Source organism: Bidens hawaiensis, unplaced genomic scaffold (assembly GCF_021521415.1).
Source record: "Bidens hawaiensis isolate Kalapana, Puna unplaced genomic scaffold, B.hawaiensis_p1.1 tig00003649_1, whole genome shotgun sequence".
Lineage (NCBI taxonomy): Eukaryota > Viridiplantae > Streptophyta > Magnoliopsida > Asterales > Asteraceae > Bidens > Bidens hawaiensis.
This window is the reverse complement of record NW_027491208.1, coordinates 767,420-794,320: the sequence shown is the minus strand read 5'-3', so window position 1 is coordinate 794,320 and position 26,901 is coordinate 767,420. Positions and strand designations below refer to the sequence as shown.

The 26,901-nt window shown below is 41.9% G+C and overlaps 1 protein-coding gene across 1 annotated transcript; it reads right to left on the bottom strand.

Annotated features, from left to right (window-relative positions):
* Positions 1 to 1,206: 1,206 nt before the first annotated feature.
* LOC143623949 (uncharacterized) lies at positions 1,207 to 2,219 on the bottom strand. Its single transcript, XM_077094731.1, has 3 exons — positions 2,046 to 2,219; positions 1,811 to 1,957; positions 1,207 to 1,654 (listed from the first exon to the last, which is right to left on the bottom strand). Exons 1-3 carry the CDS (start codon positions 2,211 to 2,213, stop codon positions 1,511 to 1,513), a joined length of 459 nt encoding a protein of 152 aa, XP_076950846.1. The 5' UTR covers positions 2,214 to 2,219; the 3' UTR covers positions 1,207 to 1,510.
* Positions 2,220 to 26,901: the final 24,682 nt, after the last annotated feature.

Genomic DNA, 26,901 nt, shown 5'->3' with positions numbered 1-26,901 from the left:
TAAATTCTACTACTACAACAACCACATTCTTTCCAACACGTAATGCCTTTGCCTCTATTACAACCTCATCCCGTAAGTAAATTGTAATATCGATAATATTATTCATAAACAAAATGCAAATTAAAGATTTTTATACATCAACTAAGACCTTTATACATACTCAAGTTTATACCTAGTTAATAACACCAAACTAATTAATATGGCATTATCGAGTTGTAAATGAACTGATCCGATTGCAAGCTACTCAAGATTGCATTGATAAAAAGTTTGAAATGAGACAAACATTTCTGAGCTTGATCTGGTCCGAGCATCATATATAGCTTGTTTAGTTATTGAGCATGAGCTTCAACCTTGTGTAAGAAGCATGTTTAGGTAATTTGTTGTGCCTTAACGATCCATGTGTTTTTTGAAGTTTTGCCTTTTTAGACTTGTATTTATTAATTTCACCCTAAGCTTGGGTTCACTTAAGTTTTTCTCAAATTATAAAAAAATAATTAAAGAACTATATATATTATGATATGCTTAGAGCGGTCTTTAAAAAATTAATTTAACATAGACACCGTAGTTTTAAATTTGTAAACCTAAACTTAGGCTCACACTCACTTAAGTTTTAACTTTTTCTTCACGGATTGATGTGTCGAAAGGACATGCTCAGACTACCTCGTGGCTCCTTGATCAGCTTTAAATGCAAGTCTTGATGTTTACTTTATTGGAAAGGGGAAGTAGTGATAGAGGCAATACCGTTCCTAAAACTAATCTGTTACATGTTTATTCCAGAAGAGGTAAACCGTAAAAGTGTCTTTACTAATAGTGGCTAGGATTTTGTTAGAGTAGAGAGCGTATAACTAGTAAAGAATAAGGCATGCTGATGTAAACAAGAGTTTGTCAGATTGTTTGGGCTCCTGCATGATGTATGAAGAGAAGGCAAGCCCTGAATTTTCGTGTAACTTTTTGTTTTTCTTTACGTTTCACTGTTTCAGTTAAACAATCATTTTATCTTTTTGTTCCTATTTGCTTCTATAACATTCTATCATTCACAATAGAAACATATCAATTCCTATCAAGTGCTCACCATTGAATAATAACAACTACCCACTATGTTATCCCACAACTTCCTAATTAATCTACAGCCAAAAACTAGCAGACCCACTATGACCAATTAAAAATGACAATAATAAATAATAAAAATAGTAAAATAACTCCATGCAAGTGATGACGTATGACCCATTCTCCAAACACCTAGCTCATACACATATCAAGAGAACACCGTGTCTTTTAAAACCAACATTATCATCTGAAAGATAATGCACACGCAACTTGTAAAATAATTACACAGATCAAATTAAGAACAAATTTACTGCATATCATTATAGTTCAAGGACAACACAGTATATAGTTATTGCTTCTTTATATCAATCCGGCCATGATAGAGAAATGAAAAAGATATTAAAAATATCATCTTGTCTATAAATATGTAGAGGCATCTATGAGCAGGATCTCTTTCGATATTTCATAATTTACTTGATGCAACACGGTACTTGGTATGTCGCCCTTGTGCGATTATTTTTCCCGTTTTTTTGTTTCTAAATTCTACCGTCGCAACAGCAACAGCCTGCCCTACATGCAACGCCTTTGTCTCTATTTCAATCTCGTCCTACATGAAAATTGTAGTCTCATATAAATGTCATTTAACCACAAAGCTATCAGCTATAGTAAAAAATGCAAATTAAAGATTTTTCTATATTGCTTCAGGCGTTCAATTACCAAGACCAAATGAAAATATAGAAATTAAGTTAATGAAGATGCATACACCAACATACGCAGAATCCAAGTAGGAAACATTAATCACCATTGAAACTCCGGAGTTGGTCGCATTAGTAATTGTCGGAATTACAACTCCACCCACCTCATCCACCAGCGCTGCAATTGCTCCACCTTGCAATGAATTATCTGTGTTCTAAATTCCATAATTTCAAAACTGTAAATTTGGTTACAGAAAATCGAATTCACATTTAATCATTCCGCTCCCAAATGAAGAAACTGACCAGTAAACGAGGAGGAACTTTCATGGAGCAGATGACTCGACCATGCTCGACAAGCTCTACATTAAGGCCTGACATGATCAGTGGCTGGAACAACTTGTAAGGCATCGAATCAGTTTCATTTGACGATGTGGTTTTCTCCAAGTACTTCTTCACCCACTCAAAATCCATCCTTGTGTTTCTTCTTTGTCTAACACCGACAGCTAGCTGGTTTGAAGGTGCGTAATCAATGTTATTTGATGATGCCGTTTTCTCCAAGTAGTACTTACTTTTCACACATTCAAAATTCATTCTTGTGCTTTGGTATTAATGTTTCTTAATTATTTCAGGCTTATTGCCTACACACCATGGATGCAACTTTATCAACTCAATTTTAATTATCAACCACAGATCGTTGAGTGGTGTGGACAAAAGCTAAAGTATGGACCGCTATGGCATGATTCATTTTGAATGCACCAATTAGTTAGGTAAAAAATACAAGTGATTTAATTGGAACACTTTTAAACTTGAGTGATGTAATTGAAACATTTTAAAAGTTGTTTACTATTCAACAAAGTTACTTATATTATTAAAGATTTAATTACATAAATGGCTATTGATTTAGTAAGTTTGTTTCTTAGGCCGGTTGTTCTGGAGAGACTTTAAACTTCAAATTAAAGCCCCACCTCTTTAACACCGTGTTGTGGTTTAAAGATCCATTACCATGTTAAAGCCCCACCATTTCCTTGTTGAAGCATTTGGGCCCAACATTTTCTCGCTTTTCTCTTTTTCCGCCCCGTTAATATCATGAAGCCCCTTCCTTTACCATCTTAATGCCCGGCGTGCGGTGTGTGCGATTGATCCAGACATATCATTTGAGCCAAGTGTAGCCCATATCCTCTCCTATATAAGGAAGTTAGAAAGGCTATAGAGGCTTCCACCACTCTCTTTTCAACGTCGGGCAATGTTTTTCTACATGATGTTTCAAAGTTGGGTTTGATTCGTGTGTAAAAAACTTACCAAATTTCTTACAACGAGTGCATTTTGTATCATTGACATCTCGCATAAATCAAAATGTTTAAAAAGTTGGGGTTTTGATTTGTTAGTAAACTTTACACAACTTGTACTTTTGGTTGAGGATCCACCAACGGATACTTGAGATTGTTCGGTTTCAATAGTTTATACTTGAGAACATACGTAAATGAGTTTCGTTTTGCATTTTTGAGTGTTAGAATTTTAGAGTGTTGTGACAAACTGAAACGACCAATATTTTTTGAAAGGTGAAAAAAAAAACAGCCATAACAACCCGAAAAACGGCTATAAATTCGCATGGTAATGGTCATATTTTTGAAAGGTGTGAAAACCGATTCCTCAAACTGGTTCCTGAGATCGACTCACAAACCAACGATTGGAAACCGGTTCAAGTCTGAAAATGACAAACCCGTTACAAACTGGCAGGTTCATCAATTCACAAGCGGTTGGAGTTGTAGGGGCAGATCGGTTAACTAGTTTCTTTGTCACCTCTACTCTTGACTATACCCCTCAGGATACCTCGGTCTCCTAATTATACGAATCAATTGTCATTGATCCACCCTTCTCCAAATATTGCTAGATCCACTACGATTGTTATACAATTTAACTGCACACTGTATTCAAAATACCCTACAGCTTTAGATGTTTATAATTATCTAACATTGATTATATATAAAATAAAAAAAAATCTTTGTACGTGAAGAAACATGAAATGAATCTGACCTGATCCAAGACGATGTTCCTCGGTGTTCGAGATGAACGAACCACGACTCGATTTTCTTCTCCGGTAGCTTGAGATCTGCAATGGTTTTTTGGTGGTGTGGAGGTGACTGCTAAGAAATCTCGAGGATCTCTTGTTTACAGACACAAAAATGGTTATGGCGGTGGCTCTTATTGAGAACAACAACCCCTTAATAAGGAGGTGGAGACCTCCTTATATAGGGAGCCTCATGGCCACCATCATGGTACCCTAATGGACCTAGCCCAGTTAGGGTTACCTCTACAAAACCCCCTCAGCCCAATAATATTGTATTAGTCCATATAATAAAATAAGCCAAACATAATAAATTAAGGTCGTAAGCCGGGTTTAGTACCATACCCCTACAAGCCCCCCAAGTCCAGTGTTGCTCCTAGGCGTGCAAGCGTTTAGGTGGAGCGCTGGACTTTATAAGGTGTGTTAGGATATGAGGCGGTTTTTTCCCTTTTCTTCGGCCTTGTCTTTATTGTCTTTGAGTTTTGAAAGGTTTTCTCCATGATGGTGACATGTTGTGATCCTTATGATAATAATGGTGCACTGGCATGAATAAGATATAGCACGCATTATAACAATAGTGGCGCGGGGCCTGATAAAAGATAGAGTGCGCATCTCAATAATAATGTAATGCAACTTGCGCGTGAGGCAGCTTACGAGCATTAAAAAAAATGAAGCTTGCGCGCGAGGCGACTTACGAGCTATAAAAATAATGAAGCTTGCGCGCGAGGCAACTTACGAGATATAAAATAATGAAGCATGCGCGAGTTGCGGCTTATGAGCTATAAAATAATGAAGCATGCGCGAGTTGCGGCTTATGAGCTATAATATGATGATAATGACTGGCCCACAAGGGCCTCTTCTACGCAGGATGACTATCCTAACTTGTTTTCAAAATAATAATGGAGGCACAAACGGCCAGATAATAATAATGTCATAGGTGCTTGTGCGACTCGTAGCCGAACCTGCAAAAACATATCAACTAAATGTGGATGTATTACGAGGTTCCCATCCTCGGGCAAATTATGAGGTGTGCCCAACCTACGTTGGCGCGTGGCCGTTTGGGATATTATTAGGCTCCCGACCTTTATGTTTGGCGCGTGGCCATGTGGGATATTATTAGGCTCCCGACCCTTATGTTTGGCGCGTGGCCGTTTGGGATATTATTAGGCTCCCAACCTTTATGTTTGGCGCGTGGCCATGTGGGATATTATTAGGATTCCCAACCTTTAAATATGGCGTGTAGCCGTATAGGTTTATGAGGATTCCCAACCTTTAAGTTTGGCGCATGGCCGTATGGGTTTATGAGGATTCCCAACCTTTAAGTTTGGCGCATGGCCGTATATTTTGCATTAATATAAGCACTTTTTGTGCCATTTCATGCAAATCCTATATACTCATACATCAAGAAAACACCTTCATTCATCATACGAAAGACATCCGGATCGCTTCTTCAGTCCCCGATGATGGTGGTAGTGAATTTCATCCATGCGGAAGCGTGACGAGCCCCGGTAGTAACCCGCAAAAGTTGTTTACGGACGCGGAATGGTGCGAATCAACCCGCTATGGAACTCTCTCGTGATCTGCGGGAGCCAGAAATGACCCGCGATACATCCATGATGGCTGAAGTTAACTTGTGGGAGTGCGCATGCGGCTCTTTATGGTTGCTAGTTGATCCTCGTAAGTGCCCAGATGACACGCCGTTAGTGTTTCATGGTGGCACTGTGCCGGGGTTGGAATATCTGAGCGCTTGTCACCCGCGGAAGTTGAGCGTGCACGCATGGCGGAGAGTTGAGCGCGCATGCATGGCGGGAGTTGAGCGCGCACGCATGGCGGAGAGTTGAGCGCGCACGCATGGCGGAGAGTTGAGCGCGCATGCATGGCTGGAGTTGCGTGCGCATGCATGGCGGAGAGTTGAGCGCGCATGCATGGCGAAGGGTTGCGTGCGCATGCATGGCAGGAGTTGAGCGCGCATGCATGGCGGAGAGTTGAGCGCGCATGCATGGCGGGGAGTTGTTGGATCGTGGTGATGCGGTGCTCGGCGCCAGCGCGTATGCGTGATGGCGCGCTGCTGCTTCATAGTGGTGGGACTCATGCATGGTGGCATGCACCATGGCGGCCAGATGGTTATCCGTGGTGTCATGTACGCGTGGTGGCGCAATGACATTACCCGCGGTAATCGTGTCGGAGCTTTAACTTGGCCTGCGGGAGCCGTACCTGACCGGCCATTTCTTTGCTCAGAGCGTACATGTGATCCGCAAAAGCCGGGTTTGACCCGCGGAAGCTTTCTTGTGACCCGCAGAGGTTGTACTTAAGCTGCTATAGTTTCTCTCCATGACCCGCGGAGGTCAGATTTGATCCGCGGTTGCGCGTTAGTGACCCGCGGTATGTGAGGTTGGTCCCAACATTTAAGTTGCCCGCTAGAGTTATTCATTGATCCACGGGAGTTCACAATGTGATCCGCCAATTATTATTTAGCGCGTGCGGCATGCTATGGCGGAGTTGAATCGCCGGAGCACGCATGCGGCTTGTTTGTTTCGCGAACGGCGTGGAGGTTGATGTTGATTGCGGAAGCTAAAGTTGACCCTTGAGGCTTTGATTGTGCCTTTGTTTCGCGGGAACTTTGCTTGCGGAAGCAGAAGTTGATTGCGGAAGCTAAAGTTGACCCTTAAGGCTTTGATAACGCCACGCGGGAACTTTGCTTGCGGAAGCAGAAGTTGACCCTTGAGGCTTTGATTGTGCCTTGCGGGAACTTTGCTTGCGGAAGCAGAAGTTGATTGCGGAAGCTAAAGTTGACCCTTGAGGCTTTGATAACGCCACGCGGGAACTTTGCTTGCGGAAGCAGAAGTTGATTGCGGAAGCTAAAGTTGACCCTTAGCGTTCATAAAGCTTCATTCGCAACGTGGAAGCAAAAAATGACCCGCATGAGATTATAGTTGATCCGCGGGGAGCGATTTTGATCCGCGGTTGATTGAAGTTGACATGCGGGGGCTATGAAGGAGAGTAATCGCCAGGAGCGCGCATGCAACCCGCTGTGGCGGGGAGTAATCGCCGGGAGCGCGCATGCAACCCGCTGTGGCGGGGAGTAATCGCCGGGAGCGCGCATGCAACCCGCTATGGCGGGGAGTTGAGCGCGCACGCATGGCGGGGAGTTGAGCGCGCATGCATGGCGGGAGTTGAGCGCGCATGCATGGCGAAGGGTTGAGCGCGCATGCATGGCGAAGGGTTGAGCGCGCATGTGCTTTGCCTTAGTTGTGCTTAGGTATTTTTATGGTCCAGCTGCGCAATACGTAGGATGGATGCTATGAGTAATTTGAGCTAAGGCTCATATTATTGGGCTAAGGCCCTAACGTTTTAGAGTTAAAACTCGTTAACGCGTCTGAGCTTGAAGCTCGCGCATGTATGTTTTACTTCGTTTTATTTTTAGTTTGATGTCAATACAATGTTGTCATATTGCTCAAAATTAATAAAGGGAAGTGTGAAACATGTATGCAAAAGGTAATAGAACGCATGTTAAGAAAAAATAGAGCGTATCATTATTCATAATGGCTTAAAAAGCCTTGATTACGAACTTGACAACTTTTACATGAAACATTTTCTAAGTTGTGCTGCGTTCCATGTGCGCGGGATCTTCCATAGGTGGTGGAATGTTGATCCGCGGCTGCGCGCATGCATAGCGGCGGAGTGGTGACTCGCGGGCGCGCATGCATCGCGGCGAAGTCTTGATCCTCGGCAGTGCGCATGCATGGAAGCAGAGTGTCACACCCCGGTCGTAATTGGCGGAAAAACCGAGGCGTGGCGACGGGGTCGTGATTGATTGAGCACAATAGATTAAAAAGTCTAAATGCATAAACTTAAAACATGTCAACATTACAACAATTCAACAGGTAGCAAATTCGTTCCATTACAACGGATAAAGCTAACATCAATCCTAAATGTCTTCCATCTAAGGCCTCTATCAGCTATTTGCTACTTCCTGCTTCATTTCCTGAAAACATGTAACGAAAATGTCAACTACATAAAGTAGATGAGTGAATTCATAGGTTTAAGGAAAAAGGGATTATACACAAGCATACTAGACTAAGTTGTAGGGGTTTATGTATAGGGTGTACCATCGGCTAACCCACCACTCCTACAACTTATCCTACCATGCTCGGGTATAAAGCCCGGTTTTGAAAAGGTTTGTAAGACAAGACAAGCGTACCAGACTAGGTTGTAGGGGTTTTTACATAGGGTGTACCATCGGCTAACCCTCCATTCCTACAACCTACTCTGCTAAGCTTGTTTATATTTGTAAATCCAAGGTATAAAGATAGGTCAACTAATAATGTAGTGATAAGCCTTACACAAGACTGCAAGAGTTATGTATAATGATCCCATGTATTGTTCCCATGCATAGAGGTGTAATGATATCAAGGTTATATGTATAAAGATACCAAAGAATCATATGTAACCATGTCTTGATGATAATGATGAATATGCATAATGATCACACGAGACCTGACAACAACCCACACAAGACCACCCGATGCTACTTGATTTCCATGATGGTAACCCAAATCGATCACTTTGGATACCATAAGAGAATTCTAAAGCGTCCACTTTAGTATCTCTTGGATTCCTAATCGATCACTTAGGAAATCCTTCGGATTCTTAATCGAACACTTTAAGAACCCCATAGGTCACGTGTATTCTAAATCGAACACTGTAGGATCCCACATCTAGTGACGGCCTGTCTACCAATCGACCACTTGGAGACCAAACATATGCACTAGTGTGACCTATACTGCCTATGTTCACACGACCACTAGACTGTCCAATGAATGATGTGTTTTCATGATAATGTATAACGGGCATATGACTTTGTTTTCCAAAGTCCAATGTTCCCTAAGCGATCAATGATTCCCATGTTTACTCCTGAATAATTGATTAGACATACACAACTTCCGAGAAAGTTAAGGTATGAGTAACCTGCCATGATTACTTGTTTTCCCCAATATTCATTGTTTGCAAAAGATTTGCCAAGAATGTCTATGATAAAGAATGTTTAAATAAATGAGTTTTGTCAAAACGTGTGCAGTTACCATGTTTCCATCCCAATGATTTGAAAAGCTTAAAAGAAAAAGGGGGCTATGAACTCACCTTGTTGGCTAAGAATGGTTGCTAGGGTGGTCGAGTGCTGCCAAACGTCGATCCTCTAAGTCTAGACAAGGACATAATAGGTTAACAACACGCTTTAAGTCTAAGAGTATAAGCCTACGCGACCTCGAGCAAAAACCAAGTTTTAAAGTTGAAAACAAGCTGATTCTGGCACATTCGGTCGAATAAGGGCAGGTTCGATCGAATCTGCTACCTGTTCGATCGAATATGGTACTGGTTCGGTCAAAAGGGCTGGGAAGAACACGTTCAGTCGATTGAGGACTCGTTCGGTCGAGTAGGATGTACATTCGGTCGAATACAATCGTATTCGATCGAATGTATATTCTGATCCGGTTAGTCTGTTCGTTTGCCCACTGGTTCGACCGAATGGTCTCTTGTTCGACCGAATAGGAGATGGTTCGACCGAATGGTCAGGTTCGATTGGTCTATTCGACCGAATAGACCTATTCGACTCCTTCAAGCCGGATGACGGAGAAACCTACGGGATTTTGACGATTTTCATGATTTTTCGCCCAAAATCAATGTTTTATACTTGGAAATGCTCGGAATCCATAGCGCTATTGATTCCTAACATTTATAACAACAAAAGTATGCTTTTTGACACCAAAAATGACGATTTTTGACCAAGAACACACTTGAAACAAAAGTTGGGGTTTTTGCTCGATTCGGGGCCGGATTTGATGATAAAAACGTATGATTTTCAAGAAGATCTTACCAAAAACAACAATAAACAGATTGGTGGACTCGGATTTTGGATTGAATAACTTTCTCTCACTACTCTCTCTCTAGAATTGGGGTGCTTGGGTGTGGGTGTGGAAGAGATGAAAGGAAAATGGTGGAGTTTGTTCTTGCACTACGCTTATATACTTGGTTCTATCGGGTTTCGGGTTTCGGTTACCTACGGGTCAAGGCTAGCTGAGTTCATAAGTTTTAACGAGCTAGAACTTTCCAGTAAGAATTTTATAAAAATCATTTTTCAAGTAATCGCTTGGAATCTTTTTAAATAAAACCCTTTTATTTTTCGAAAACACAAAATTAATATTTTTCAAACGTAAAAGTTCTTTTTATGAAATAACATTTTTAGCTGAAATAAACAGATTTTCCAATGATATGGATTCCGAACTTATCGTCCAGAACCCAAAGTGTATAGTTTCCGATGATTTCTTGATTTTAGTTTACCAGTCAAATTCCAGGGCGTTACATCCTCCCCAACTTAGAAGAATTTCGTCCCGAAATTTAGATTTTGAGTATACTTGATGCAACGATGATTTTGATTTCATGATCCCATGATGACCACTATGCGCCACTACTTCTAATATTCGTCTCAGATACCACCCAAATCAAGCTGAAGGGGCTTATATATAGGGTGTACCAGCGGCTAACCCACCACTCCTTCAACCTTACTTGAGTGTTTCCTTCGACTCCTATTAGGTCAATGACACACAGGACGACACACTATTTTCCACTACAAGGCATCACCCTCAAGCTTTACATCAGACATATTCATTTCGGATTGAAGGGGTTTATATATAGGGTGTACCAGCGGCTAACCCACCACTCCTTCAATCTTCTGTGAATAATTCCCTCAATAATTCTTGAATTTAATGTCTCACAGCTGCCACGCTAACTATAAGTCCCTAATTCCAAGTTTCGCTTCAGACATATTCAACTCGTGCTGAAGGGGCTTATATATAGGGTGTACCAGCGGCTAACCCACCACTCCTTCAACCTTTGTCGAATACTTCCCTACACGAACCTTGAGTTCACGACTCCTAGTTGCACAATAGCATATTGCTTATACACGTATACACCTGTGACCTTGATGCAATTATATTCCGGACTATAATTGCAAGCTCACCTTGTATCAATGTATAAACTCTATTGCGTGCGGCTAGAAAATTTGACACGACACCACACACATACACACAACCATGCTCCATGAATACTAGAATGATAACAAATTTTTAGCTTAAATGATGTATAAATTCCCCAAGGTTTATATGATTGAGTAGATATGACTTGTGCTTTCCAGCATGAGCCCTGAGTAGCCAAAGTTTGTGGATGCAAATAAAAGAATACTTATAAGCATAACAAGGCAACATGATATTCATTGAATAACACAGTTATTTGATACATGCTGCAAATTTATATTGACTTTTAGACAATTAGATTACAAGAATATAGATTAAGAGAACAGATGAGGGTATTTCTCCTTCATCTGATCCTCGCGTTCCCAAGTAAACTCGGGTCCGCGTTTGTTATTCCATCGAACTTTCACAAGCGGTATGCGGCTACGCTTGGTCTTCTTGACCTCGCGATCCATGATCTCGACGGGTTCTTCAACGAAAAGCAGATTGTCGCTAAATCGAACCTCGTCGACGGGAATGTGAAGGGCCTCGTCAACAAGACACTTCTTTAATTGCGAAACATGAAAAACGTTGTGAACTCTACTGAGTTCCGGTGGCAGCTCAAGACGATAGGCAACTAGTCCGATCCTTTCAAGGATTTTGAATGGTCCAACATACCTAGGAGCGAACTTTCCCTTCTTCTCGAAGCGGACTACGCCCTTCCAGGGGGAAACTTTCAGCATGACACGGTCACCAACTCGAAACTCGAGTGGCTTGCGTCGTTTGTCGGCGTAGTACTTATGTCGGCATCGAGCGTCTTTGAGTCGCTGCTGAATGAAAGTAATTTGATCGGATGTCTCCTGTATTAGTTCGGGGCCGATGATCTGTGAATCCCCGGTCTCGGACCAACATAAGGGAGAGCGACATTTGCGGCCGTAAAGAGCTTCAAACGGCGCGCATTTAATGGTAGCGTGGTAACTATTGTTGTAAGAAAATTCTGCCAGTGGCAGATGAGCTTCCCAACTACTGCCGAAATCGAGGATACAAGCTCTCAACAAGTCTTCTAGGGTTTGTATGGTCTTCTCGCTCTGCCCATCCGAATCTGGATGATAGGAAGAGCTAAGCTTCACACTTGTCCCAAAGGCCTTTTGCAAAGATTTCCAGAACCTGGAAGAAAAACTGCTGTCACGATCAGACGTGATGCCCTTAGGCACACCGTGACGGGAAACGATCTCACGAATGTATACCCGCGCCAACTTCTCCGTAGTGTAGTCTTCACGAACCGGGATAAAGTGGGCGTATTTTGTTAGAATGTCCACAATAACCCAAATTGAGTCATGACCGCTAGGCGTCCGTGGTAGCTTGGTGATGAAATCCATAGCTAACTCTTCCCACTTCCACTGAGGGATAATAGGTTGTTGAAGTAGCCCAGACGGCCTTTGATGCTCTGTCTTGACTCGCGAACAAGTCAAACATCTCATCACATACGAAGCGATATCTTTCTTCATCCCGGGCCACCAATAATGGGGTTTAAGATCTTGATACATCCTATTGCTGCCTGGATGAATCGAGTATCTGGACTTGTGGGCTTCATTTAGAATAAGCGTCCGAAGAGGCTCGGAGTTCGGGATCCACGCTCGGTCAAGAAAATAGAGGATGCCGTCTGACTTGGTTTCGAATTTCTGCTCGGCTCCACAAGACAAAACGCCCTTGAGATCACCATTTACAAGCGCTTGATTCTGAGCTTCACGAATTAAGGAAGGAAGGTTGGATTGAATCCGAATAGAGTGCAGCTGGGTCCTTTCTTTACGACTCAATGCGTCAGCCACCACATTAGCCTTTCCCGGGTGGTAGCGAATTTCACAATCGTAATCGCTGAGAAGTTCGACCCAGCGTCGCTGCCTCATGTTCAACTCTTTCTGATTGAGGATGTGTTGTAAGCTCTTGTGATCAGTAAAAATGACACACTTCGTACCGTACAGGTAATGTCTCCAGATTTTTAGGGCAAACACCACTGCACCCAACTCCAGGTCATGTGTGGCGTAGTTTTTCTCGTGCACCTTGAGTTGTCGAGAAGCGTAAGCGATGACCTTCCCTTGTTGCATTAAAACGCAACCGAGGCCCTGATTCGAAGCATCGCAATAAACGGTAAAGTCATCGTCACCTTCCGGAAGTGATAGGATCGGTGCTTGGCAAAGCTTATTCTTCAGAGTTTGGAAAGCTTCCTCTTGATCTTGTCCCCACACGAAAGGTTCCCCTTTCTGGGTCAAAGTGGTTAAAGGCAAGGCAATCCTGGAGAAGTTCGAGATAAATCGGCGGTAGTAACCGGCCAGACCAAGAAATGAACGGATTTCGGTAGGTGTTTTAGGCGCTACCCAATTTCTGATGGCTTCTATCTTGGAAGGGTCGACGTGAATGCCGTCGACATTGATGACATGTCCCAAGAATTGAACTTCCCTTAGCCAAAATTCACACTTGGAGAACTTGGCATATAGTTGCTCTTTTCTGAGAAGCTCCAAAATAAGCCTGAGATGAAGCTCATGATCGGTCCTCGAACGAGAATAAATGAGAATATCGTCTATGAAAACAATGACAAACTGATCAAGATATGGCCGGCAGACGCGATTCATCAGATCCATGAAGATGGCGGGAGCATTGGTCATTCCAAAAGGCATAACCATGAACTCGTAATGACCATAACGAGTTCGGAACGCAGTTTTCGGGATATCCTCTTCCAGAACACGCAACTGATGGTAACCAGAACGCAGATCGATCTTAGAGAAAAACGTAGCACCTTGGAGCTGATCAAATAGATCATCAATTCTCGGTAATGGGTACCGATTTTTGATAGTGAGCTTATTAAGCTCCCGGTAGTCAATGCACATACGGAAAGTCCCGTCCTTCTTTTTGACGAAGAGTACTGGGGCTCCCCATGGAGACGAGCTAGGGCGAATGAATACCTTGCTAAGAAGTTCTTGAAGCTGATTTGATAATTCTAGAAGTTCTGACGGAGCTAGACGATACGGTGCCTTAGCAATAGGGAGAGCACCAGGAATAAGATCGATACGAAATTCCACCTGCCTGCTAGGAGGAAGTCCAGGCAGATCTTCGGGAAAAACATCAGAAAATTCACGCACAACAGGAAAGTCCTGCAGTCTCTTGTCTTCGGATTCCCTGAGAGTAACATGAGCTAGAAATGCGGGATACTTCTTTCGAAGGTACCGACTGGCCTTTAAGCAAGAGACGATCCTTAGGCATCCACCCGATTTTTCGCCTTGAATAGTTAGAATTTCGCCAGAAGGTAAAGGGATACGAATAAGTTTCTCGGCGCAGATTACCTCCGCGAGATTGCTGGACAGCCAGTCCATTCCCACAACTAGATCGAAGCTTCCAAGACGAAAAGGTATAAGGTCAATACTGAACGATGTGGTGACAAGAGTAAGAGTGCAATTTCGGATGACAGACTTCACTTGTTTGGACTCCCCACTAGCAAGTTCAACAGAAAAGGCAGGGTCCAACTCGGAAATTTTTAATTTCAGCAAAGGAACCAATTTGCAAGAAACAAAGCTCCTATCAGCTCCTGTATCAAAAAGGACAGACACCCAGTTGTTGTTAAGAATAAACGTACCAGTAATAACATCGGGGTTTTGGCGTGCATCGGCAGCTCCAATGGTAAAAGCCCTTCCGCGAGCCGGAGGGATGCTGGTGACGCGGGGGCATCGATTTCTGTAATGGTCCATAGCGCCACACTCGAAGCAGCCTCGAGCAGGGTTAGGCTGAGGGTTAGCATTCCCCACAGCCAGTTGGTTGCCAGGACTCCTGCATCGCTCCACCAGGTGCCCGAATCGTCCACAATTCGTGCACTTGCGGCACGACTCCCTAGTTGGGTGATGATAAGAACATAAGTTGCACTTGGGATGAAGCCCAGTATATTCCTTTCTTGGTCTTCCCTGAGCTGTTGTGGCTGGAGCGGGGGCTATGGAGTTGATAGGCGTAGCATCAGTGATTGCAGCTAAGTTGGTCGCCTTCCGCTTCCTATTGCTCCCCTTTTTCGCCCTCCAGTCGGAGGATTTGCCCTTATCCTGATGCAGAACACCAGACTTGAGCTGTTCCCTGGTCAGACGGGCAGTGAGATCGATCGCTGCCTTAAGTGTAGTGGGGTCAACTCCAACCGCAATGCCCCTCATGGAGTCCGGAAGACCGCTGATGTATTGCTCGACAGCACGGGAAGCTGGGGTAACCATATGGGGCACCAATAAGGAGAGTTCATGAAATCTCTCCGTGTACTTCATGTGATCCGCGCCCTTCATCGTGTGCGCCCTAAACTCAGCCTCCAGTTTCTGGATCTCGGTTCTCGGAACGAACTCCTGCGTGACTAGCTCAACAAACTCAGCCCAGGGCAGGGCTAGAGCCGCGTCTCGTCCCCCGGTTCTTATCTCGTTATTCCACCACGTGAGAGCCCGTTTGTGGAACATACTCGCTGCGAATTTTACCCTGAGTTCATCCGGGCAGGAGCACATGTTGAATGAAGCTTCGACTTTCTCGAACCACTGGAGAAGACCAGCGGCTCCCTCGGTTCCGCTAAAACTTGTAGGCCTAGTGTTGGTAAAAGCCTTATAGAGCTTATCGGCCTGAAGCGTGGGATTCGGTTCTGGGGCTTGGGGTGCACCCGAGGTTCTTCTTGCCTCATGTTGTTTACCAGACCCGGGAGAACTGCTGCAATTTGCTGCGCTATGAGGGCAGCGAGGTCAGCGGGGTCAACATTGACGGATGAGCGACGAGGAGGCATTCTATTAAAAGAATAAGAATGCGCATTAGTTAAAATTGAGAATAAAGAATAACTGGATAAGGAATTGCCAAAGAGTACATCGCTACTAGATTTACAGTTAATGATGCAACACATAAGCACATAGCAAGCATATAAGTGTGGGCATGTGATAGTGATGCATGAATTATCTAGAGTCAAGGGTCCTAGGTTATAGTCTAGGTCGGTTTCCTAATTCCCTATAACCATTGGCTCTGATACCAATCTGTCACACCCCGGTCGTAATTGGCGGAAAAACCGAGGCGTGGCGACGGGGTCGTGATTGATTGAGCACAATAGATTAAAAAGTCTAAATGCATAAACTTAAAACATGTCAACATTACAACAATTCAACAGGTAGCAAATTCGTTCCATTACAACGGATAAAGCTAACGTCAATCCTAAATGTCTTCCATCTAAGGCCTCTATCAGCTATTTGCTACTTCCTGCTTCATTTCCTGAAAACATGTAACGAAAATGTCAACTACATAAAGTAGATGAGTGAATTCATAGGTTTAAGGAAAAAGGGATTATACACAAGCATACTAGACTAAGTTGTAGGGGTTTATGTATAGGGTGTACCATCGGCTAACCCACCACTCCTACAACTTATCCTACCATGCTCGGGTATAAAGCCCGGTTTTGAAAAGGTTTGTAAGACAAGACAAGCGTACCAGACTAGGTTGTAGGGGTTTTTACATAGGGTGTACCATCGGCTAACCCTCCATTCCTACAACCTACTCTGCTAAGCTTGTTTATATTTGTAAATCCAAGGTATAAAGATAGGTCAACTAATAATGTAGTGATAAGCCTTACACAAGACTGCAAGAGTTATGTATAATGATCCCATGTATTGTTCCCATGCATAGAGGTGTAATGATATCAAGGTTATATGTATAAAGATACCAAAGAATCATATGTAACCATGTCTTGATGATAATGATGAATATGCATAATGATCACACGAGACCTGACAACAACCCACACAAGACCACCCGATGCTACTTGATTTCCATGATGGTAACCCAAATCGATCACTTTGGATACCATAAGAGAATTCTAAAGCGTCCACTTTAGTATCTCTTGGATTCCTAATCGATCACTTAGGAAATCCTTCGGATTCTTAATCGAACACTTTAAGAACCCCATAGGTCACGTGTATTCTAAATCGAACACTTTTGGATCCCATATCTAGTGACGGCCTGTCTACCAATCGACCACTTGGAGACCAAACATATGCACTAGTGTGACCTATACTGCCTATGTTCACACGACCACTAGACTGTCCAATGAATGATGTGTTTTCATGATAATGTATAACGGGCATATGACTTTGTTTTCCAAAGTCCAATGTTCCCTAAGCGATCAATGATTCCCATGTTTACTCCTGAATAATTGATTAGACATACACAACTTCCGAGAAAGTTAAGGTATGAGTAACCTGCCATGATTACTTGTTTTCCCCAATATTCATTGTTTGCAAAAGATTTGCCAAGAATGTCTATGATAAAGAATGTTTAAATAAATGAGTTTTGTCAAAACGTGTGCAGTTACCATGTTTCCATCCCAATGATTTGAAAAGCTTAAAAGAAAAAGGGGGCTATGAACTCACCTTGTTGGCTAAGAATGGTTGCTAGGGTGGTCGAGTGCTGCCAAACGTCGATCCTCTAAGTCTAGACAAGTACATAATAGGTTAACAACACGCTTTAAGTCTAAGAGTATAAGCCTACGCGACCTCGAGCAAAAACCAAGTTTTAAAGTTGAAAACAAGCTGATTCTGGCACATTCGGTCGAATAAGGGCAGGTTCGATCGAATCTGCTACCTGTTCGATCGAATATGGTACTGGTTCGGTCAAAAGGGCTGGGAAGAACACGTTCAGTCGATTGAGGACTCGTTCGGTCGAGTAGGATGTACATTCGGTCGAATACAATCGTATTCGATCGAATGTATATTCTGATCCGGTTAGTCTGTTCGTTTGCCCACTGGTTCGACCGAATGGTCTCTTGTTCGACCGAATAGGAGATGGTTCGACCGAATGGTCAGGTTCGATTGGTCTATTCGACCGAATAGACCTATTCGACTCCTTCAAGCCGGATGACGGAGAAACCTACGGGATTTTGACGATTTTCATGATTTTTCGCCCAAAATCAATGTTTTATACTTGGAAATGCTCGGAATCCATAGCGCTATTGATTCCTAACGTTTATAACAACAAAAGTATGCTTTTTGACACCAAAAATGACGATTTTTGACCAAGATCACACTTGAAACAAAAGTTGGGGTTTTTGCTCGATTCGGGGCCGGATTTGATGATAAAAACGTATGATTTTCAAGAAGATCTTACCAAAAACAACAATAAACAGATTGGTGGACTCGGATTTTGGATTGAATAACTTTCTCTCACTACTCTCTCTCTAGAATTGGGGTGCTTGGGTGTGGGTGTGGAAGAGATGAAAGAAAAATGGTGGAGTTTGTTCTTGCACTACGCTTATATACTTGGTTCTATCGGGTTTCGGTTACCTACGGGTCAAGGCTAGCTGAGTTCATAAGTTTTAACGAGCTAGAACTTTCCAGTAAGAATTTTATAAAAATCATTTTTCAAGTAATCGCTTGGAATCTTTTTAAATAAAACCCTTTTATTTTTCGAAAACACAAAATTAATATTTTTCAAACGTAAAAGTTCTTTTTATGAAATAACATTTTTAGCTGAAATAAACAGATTTTCCAATGATATGGATTCCGAACTTATCGTCCAGAACCCAAAGTGTATAGTTTCCGATGATTTCTTGATTTTAGTTTACCAGTCAAATTCCAGGGCGTTACACAGAGACTTGATCTCTGGTGGCGTGCATGCATGGCAATAGAGTCTTAACCCTCGACACTGCGCATGCATGGCGGCGGAGAGAGGACCCGCCGGCGTGCATGCACGGTGGCACGCAGGTGTTGACCCGCGGTAAGTGACCCTCGGCACTGCGCATGCATGGCGTCGGGGTGTTCCTCCGATGCGGCGCATGCATGGCCGGGAGAGTTTGTCCGCAGCGCACTTGTATGGCGTCGGAGTGTTGATCTGCGGTGCGCGCATGCATGGAGGCGGAGTGGTGATCCAAGGTCGCGTATGCATGGCGGCGGAAGCTTGATCCTTGGTAGTGCGCATGCATGGCGGCGGAGTGGTGACTCGTGGGCTCACATGCATGGTGGCGAAGTCTTGATCTTCGGCACTGCGCATGCATGGAAGCGGAGACTTGATCTCCTGTGGCGCGCATACATGGTAACAGAATCTTGATCCTCCGCAGTGCCCTTGCATGGCGGCGGAGTGGTGATCCGCGTGCGCGCATGCATAGCGGCTGAAAGTTGAGCGCGCATGCATGACGGAGAGTTGAGTGCGCATGCATGGCGAAGAGTTGAATGCACATGCATGGCGTTGGAATCTTTTATAGGTGGTGGAGTGTTGATCCGCGGCTGCACGCATGCATTGTGGTGCATCAGCCGCGACGCTTGGATGCATGGTGACAAAACCTTCCACGGGCGGTGGAGTGTTGATCCGCGGCTGCACGCATGCATGGCTGCGGAATCTTGATCCTCGGCAGTGCGCATACATGGCAGCGGAGTGGTGACTCATGGGCGCACATGCATGGTGGCGAAGTCTTGATCTTCGGCACTGCGCATGCATGGAAGCGGAGACTTGATCTCCGGTGGCGTGCATGCATGGTAGCAGAATCTTGATCCTCCGCAGTGCCCTTGCATGGCGGCGGAGTGGTGACTCGTGGGCGCGCATGTATGGCGGTGAAGTTTTCTGCGCAAAACCAAAGGCATGGAGTTGTCTTCCGACCCGCATGGTGGGTTTTTGCGGACGCGCATACATGGCGGTGGAGTGATGACTCGCGGGCGCGCATGCACGGCGTTGGGAGTCTTGTTCGCTAGATCTATAACCTAGATCTAGATCTGTAAACCACATCTAGATAGATCTGAAGCTCGGAGTGGAGAGAATTTAAAACCATCACAGATCCGGAGGCTTGACCGTCCGAATCAGGTAGTTTCTTTTTTGGATCTACAAATCTTTTTCAGCTTCATTTTTGCACAGATCTGGAAGCATCTTTTAGATCTATGGATCTTTTTGAGCTTTAATAGAACAAATCTTGAAGCATTTTTCTGTAAACTTCCAGATCTGGATTTTTCTTGGATGAACAGATCTGAGAACTGAGACGAAAATCGAAGGGTAGCTCGTTGCCGGTCCCACGGATGGCGCCAATGAAGAAACATGAAATGAATCTGACCTGATCCAAGACGATGTTCCTCGGTGTTCGAGATGAACGAACCACGACTCGATTTTCTTCTCCGGTAGCTTGAGATCTGCAATGGTTTTTTGGGGGTGTGGATGTGACTGCTAAGAAATCTCGAGGATCTCTTGTTTACAGACACAAAAATGGTTATGGTGGTGGCTCTTATTGAGAACAACAAGCCCTTAATAAGGAGGTGGAGACCTCCTTATATAGGGAGCCTCATGGCCACCATCATGGTACCCTAATGGGCCTAGCCCAGTTAGGGTTACCTCCACAAAACCCCCTCAGCCCAATAATATTGTATTAGTCCATATAATAAAATAAGCCAAACATAATAAATTAAGGTCGTAAGCCGGGTTTAGTACCATACCCCTACAGTACGCAAAATAATAACCCATTTTAACTCAACTCTTTATCCTACCACATTGTAACTTTATTTAAGATGTATAGATGATTAGACTCTCAAATCCCAAACCATTTAGAGCTTTTACGCAACTAGGCGTTTGTGAACCCATAGACCGACGAACTCCCATGGAACTATGTATTGGGCGGCCTTGTTTGTGGGATGTTTTTACTCATGGCGTTCATGGGAAATATTAAGACACATCAACAGTGTAAATTGTACAGAAGAGTGTGGGCGGAATGGATAAAGCAAATGCAACTTGGGAAATATTAAGACACATCTTCAGTTTTGAAGATACTAGCTAGTGATTCTCCATATTAATCCATGATATGAAAATGTAGAAGACAGTACATAAATCCTTAAATTACCTTATAAATGCACAAGATATATAGTTTACCTAAATTTCATAATTTACTTGATACAACATTGTACTTGGTATGCCGTCCTTGCGCGATTAATCTTCCAGTCTTTTTGTTTCTAAATTCTACAGTGGAAACAGCAACAGCCTTCCCAACACGCAAAGTCTTTGCCTCTATTTCAGTATGTGAGTTGCCGTTTAAAGAAAGTAGGATCGGTTTTGCCATTCAAAAGGGGGTGGTGATGCAGCTTGTTGCCCGCTTACCTGTCTCTTTATTGTAATTGGATCCTTTTATTTGAAATGAAAACATCCGGTGTAAGAAAGTAAAAAGCAAGAACCCGAACTAACCAGTAAACGAGGAGTGACTTTTATGGAGCAGATGATTCGACCACGCTCGACGAGATCTACTTTAATTCCTGACATTATGGTTGGGTCGAACAACATAAAGGGCACGGAATCGATATCATTTGATGGCGCAGTTTTCTCCAAGTAGTTCTTCACCGATTCAAAATCCATCGTTGCGCTTTTAATTATATATTTGTTCTTCGTCTTTTAATTGTCTCAATGCCATGGAAGTATCCTCATCAGGTCAGATTCAAACACAGATCGTTGACTAGAGTGAGCAAAAGCACGTGTATTGGGAGATATAAAATATATATTCCCCTCTATAAAATATTGTTTCAGTATCATCATGATTCCACAAAATACTTGATTAATCTAATGTAGTTTATGCTCACGCGTAAATTCAATTATATTTTAATGATAGTTAGTTAATTACAAGGATTCCATATGATTTGTTATTTTTGAAATTTGGTCTTTAAATTTTAATAATTCGAGTAAACTATAACTTTGTGAATTTTTTTTTTAAATTTTTAGGGTTTTTTCCCAAAGAAGTAATGACTTGGAGCTTGCTTTGAATTCTAATCATAAAGTGGTATTTCACACTTGGCACTGACGAATTAAGATAAAACCATAATTGTGTAAGTTTCTAGGGTCTCGTTTTGTATATTAGTCTTTTATATCTGTTTAAACTATTTACAATGTATTTTATTAGCTTGTCGGTTTGCTTATTGTATGTTTAGGCCCGATGTCATATACCATTAGGCAGATATAATGAAAACCTAGTATGGCATTTCACGTATGTAATTAAGACCCTCCACTATGGGGCATGGATGAGTGGTTAGCGGGGCGCCGTTGGGAGCGGAACAACACCAATGGGCGCCTACGCTAGGATCATTCCAACGATGGGCGCCCGTAGTGCCCCCCCTCCAACGGCTAATTAACGTAAACTTTATCATCATCATCATCATCATCATCATCATCATCATCATCGTACTCAGTATATCCCACCAATAGCAATGCTATGGTAGGGTCTGAGGAGGGTAAGATGTAGACAGCCTTACCTCTATCCCATAGGGATAGAGAGGCTGCTTCCGGTGAGACCCCCGGCTCGATAGTAGTTTTGCATCAAGCCTTGGACATAAGGCACATAACACTCAATCATCGGACACCGGCTGATTGGTGCATGTGCCCTTGTCTTTCGGCTATCAACGCCACCACATGATGCCTGATTAACCTTCCGCCACTTTTAACGTTATTTTCACGTGATTAGTAAAATAACGTCAAAATTAGTGCAATTTTACTTTTGCCCACCCAAGGGTTCACACATATATACATTATATGCGCACACCGCAAGCAGGGCGTAATTAACGTAAACTTTAAAGAAAATAAAATTAATTAAATTATTTTCTATATAACACAAACAATATTTCTAATTTTTACTCAAACAAATCTCAAATTTCACTCAAACAACTCTCAAATTTCACTCTAATTTCTCTCAACTTTGTATAACCATGGATCCTTTCTCAAACCTAAACCCGAACACAAGCTCGAGCTCAAACCCGAACCCAAACCCAAACTCAAACCCAAATCCGTGGGATCTGTCTCAAAGGTGGTGGGCTAGTATGCTCACAAAAAACAATGACTCTAACAACCCTTTCTATGCCAACCAACATCCACCCATAATGCCTCTAACCATGCAACCGTTTCCCAAAGATATGTTCTATCGAATGCCAATGTTGTTTATGCCTCCGTAAACCCAAACACCCCAAACCCAAACACTCGAAACCCAAGTTCCCGAAACCCAAGTAGACGAACCGCAAGTTCGTCGCAAACGAAGTCATAAAAAGAAGGTTGATGCCGGTCAAACAACTACCGAAAGGGTTGAAAGAAAAACGGGGGAAGATGACGAGGAAGCGGCGTTGGCACAAGCATGGATCGAATCATTCGAAGACTCAACTCAAGGTAAATCATAAAATTATTTATATACATTTTGAATTTTATTATTATTTTTTTTAACTAATACTAAGATTTTATATGTATCGTAGATGATGGTAAACACACCCCTGAATTTTGGGATGAAATACGTACTAAGTTCTTTGAGATAATGGGTCGAGATCGTTACCGCGGGATGATTCCATCTGCAACAAATGGAAGGCAATGCACAAAAAAATGAACAGGTTCTCCGAAATTCACACTCGCGTTACAAACAATAGAGGTAGCGGCAGGGTGATGTCAACCTCATTGAGACTTGCTTAAAACAATTCAAGGCCCTTAATAATGCCGATTTCGGTATGTTGGAAATTTGGAGAAAATGCACGAGCTCGCCAAAGTGGCATCTGATCCCGACATCTTCACCGCGACAGTCCAAACGGTCAAAGACAACATCTACTTCGGCCAATCAATCGCGATATCAAGCCGGGTCGGATGCTCGTTCTCATTTAAACTTAAACGAGATTGATCCCGATTTTGTTTTTGATAAACCAGATAAGTTGTCACGTCCGGTAGTAAAGCCAAGGCGGTGGCTAGAGGTGGGGGATCTTCGTCTAGAACGACATCCTCGATGAGTTCCGATGTGAGCTCGCGTTTTGACAACTTGGAGCTTGCAATTAAAGAGTTTGCAATGCTAAAAAACACTCAAAAATGAACTCAAGATAGTGCGAAATACAAAGCCATGCATGAAGAAAGAAAGAAATCTAACTCGGAGCGGCAGCAAGAAAATGATATAAAGCTCTTCGCAAAGGATCTCTTGCATCTAGATCTCCCCACACGGGCATTTTTGGAGGGAAAAAAACAAGGATAATGGCAAAATACGCAAACAGCGACAAGAACGAGAATGAGGATGACAAATATAAGTTTTTTTTTTTGTTTTCAATTTTTATTTTTTTATTTGTACGCTTTTTTTATTATTATGTTTTCTTATTTATATGTTTTTTAATTTAATTTAGTTTGTTTTTTATTATTATTGTATTTTATATATTTGTTGGTTTTTATAAAAGAAAAAATAATGTTTATAAGGGGGCCATCGATGCCCCCTCACCATAGAGGGGCATAATTGGGTGTAGCTTCGATGCCCCTAGTGCCCATGTGGCGCTGACACCACAAGATAACCTTTTGTGGAGGGGCATCGATGCCCCTCACCATAGTGGATAGTCTAAGGTGAAGCATTCATATACTAGAGATAACATTTTGAAAAATACGTAACCTTATCTTTTCACCTACTCTCTTTCAACTTTTCCTTTCTTTCCATTCCGGGTAATAATCTAACACCGCAATATCCGAGATCTCGGTTGCTTACTAGTGATTTTCGCTAGCTAGTAAGTGAGACTGATTCAATAACTTTATTGTTTGATCCGTTCTTAGGTTCTACAAGTGGTATCAGAGCTTCCGTCTCTACCAGTTGTGGTTTTGGGTCACAACCTTGTTTGAGTGTTTAAGACTTGTTTTCAAGTGGTTGAAATGGGTTTCGGGCTTACTTGTGTGTTTACAAGCTTAATATAAGTGTGTTAAAGTGTTGTTAAAAGTATTCGGGTTTAGAAAGTGTGTTATTTGTGTTCTAGAAAATGTTTGGATTCAAAAAGTGTATTTAGATCAGCTTGGAGGTTGTATTTGAATATTGTTGAAGTGTTCATCGGGTTCCTTGTTAAATTAATCGAGTTTTCAAAAATGGCAAAAAGTGTACTTGTGTGAAAATTGTAATTTATGGAAAATCTAATCGAATTGAGTTCGAACAATTCGACTCAAGTTTCAAACCATTCGAATCGAGTCTCAAACCAATCGAATCGAGTTTCTATTCGATTCGATTTAATTTACAATTCGATTCGATTCATTTTCTGTTTGATTCGATCCGTTTACAAATTTGATTCAATTGTTTTTTAATTCGATTCGTTTACACTTAAACTCGATTTGTTTGTACTTAAGCGTCTGGACATAATTTGTTTCACTCCTAACTTACTTAAGAAGATGGCAAACGTTCCCGAGATGTTGTAAAGTTGTCTAATGTTGGAAAATGAGGCTGGAACCATCACAAAAACTCCAAAGTTGATGTCTTTTGATAACAACTTTGATGATTCAAATGGAGGTTCAATAACTACATAATAATGGCTAAGTATGCTCTCCTCAGATCCATTGAGAACGGTCCTTACATGCCTACAACCTTGACACATGAAGGACCCATTGATACTCCTCTTGAAGGTTATGGGGATGATGATTAGAAACTGATTCTTGAAGATGAAAAGGCTTATGGTGTGTTGAGTATGTGTTTATCTGCTGATATAGCTCAAACGTTGAGAGAACACACCGCTTCCAAAGGACTTTGGATGCCTTGGTTGAGAAATTTGTAGGAAATCTGGAGATGAGAAATAGCAGAAAGGAAATGTTGAAAGGAGAATTCAACATGTTCAATCATGTTCAAGGAGAGACTGTTGGAAATCTCATTGGGAGATTTGAAAAGTTGATTACCGAGATGAAAAGTGCCGGAATCACAATGACATGTTAGAGATTAACTACAAGCTGCTGAATTCACTACCGTTCACTTCAAATAGCAATGTCATTACCATCAAGAGAACAACCAATATGAGTGTTATTTCTTTGCAAGACCTGATCTCCACCGTTAAGTCTGCTGAAATGGATGACAAGCTTAGGTTGAACAATCAAGTTAACTCTCTGAATCAAGCTTGGATTTCTACAGGTTCTGGAATTAGCTCTGCTTTCCTCAGTCAATTACATCCAACCGTTCATCCCGTTGACGGTGTTAAGTTGTACACTACTCAGAATGATAGCAACAAAGCCTTCAAGACTACAACAAGTCAACCAACTTCTGTTGTTCAGTTCTTCATGTAAGCAATAGAAAACATGAATAATAATAAACCTATGAACCTGTTACAGCATGGAGAGCAGTAATCGTAGATGAGTATGATGTAGTCGACATGTTTGTCATCTTGATCGAGTTCCCCTTTAAGATGTATAGTTAAGGATGTTGTTAGGGTTCTTGGTTGGAACCTGGTTTTAGGAGAGAGGAGGCACACAAAAGTGTTATGTGTGTGTGATTAGGTTATGATGTTAATATTTATCTCTCTTTATATACACCTAATGGGAAGCCCTTTATTAGTTAATTAAAGGTAATATGGCCCATCAACAATTACCAAACTAATATATATAATAAGATATAATTAATATTTTGATCTAATATAATATAAATGATAATGATGGTCATATTAATAAAGATATAATATATATTTATTCTTACATTCTCCCACTTGGCCGAGTAATCATTTATTATGAGTATTTTATAAGCCTGATCAGTAGTTAACACTCATTTTAGCTTTAAACTTAAACTGGAGCAGAGAAATACAGTCATTGAATTGAACATAAGCTCAAGACTCCCATTAATCATATTGCAGTCCTTATTTAAAACCAAAGTAGTTATGATCAAAATTTTCAAGTAAGCACTTCAGAACGTTTGATTTGTATATTAATTCGTCTATATATCATTATGCATGCATAATATATTAAGAGACGTACAAAATCAAAACTGATGAGGAAATTTAATAATTAATCATTCATAGTATGATATGTAGTTGCGCATAGTCATCAATAACCCGCCATTATTATAAGCGCTATCATAATATTTATGTGTGAGACTTTTAGTTATTGGATCCTTAAGCATATCATGAATGTATTAGATATGAAAATGTAGACTCCTCAATTCTTTCATAAACGAATAATTAATTTCATATCAAAATTTAATGCAACACCTCTTAAACTGTTACTGTTTGAGAAAACATGGTAGTTGACTTTATCACTATAAGTCTTCAATATATAATTTATATGTAGTTAATAAACTTATGAGTCCACTGATAAATTTTCAACAACATTTACTGCTAATTGCGTTGTGATTAATCAA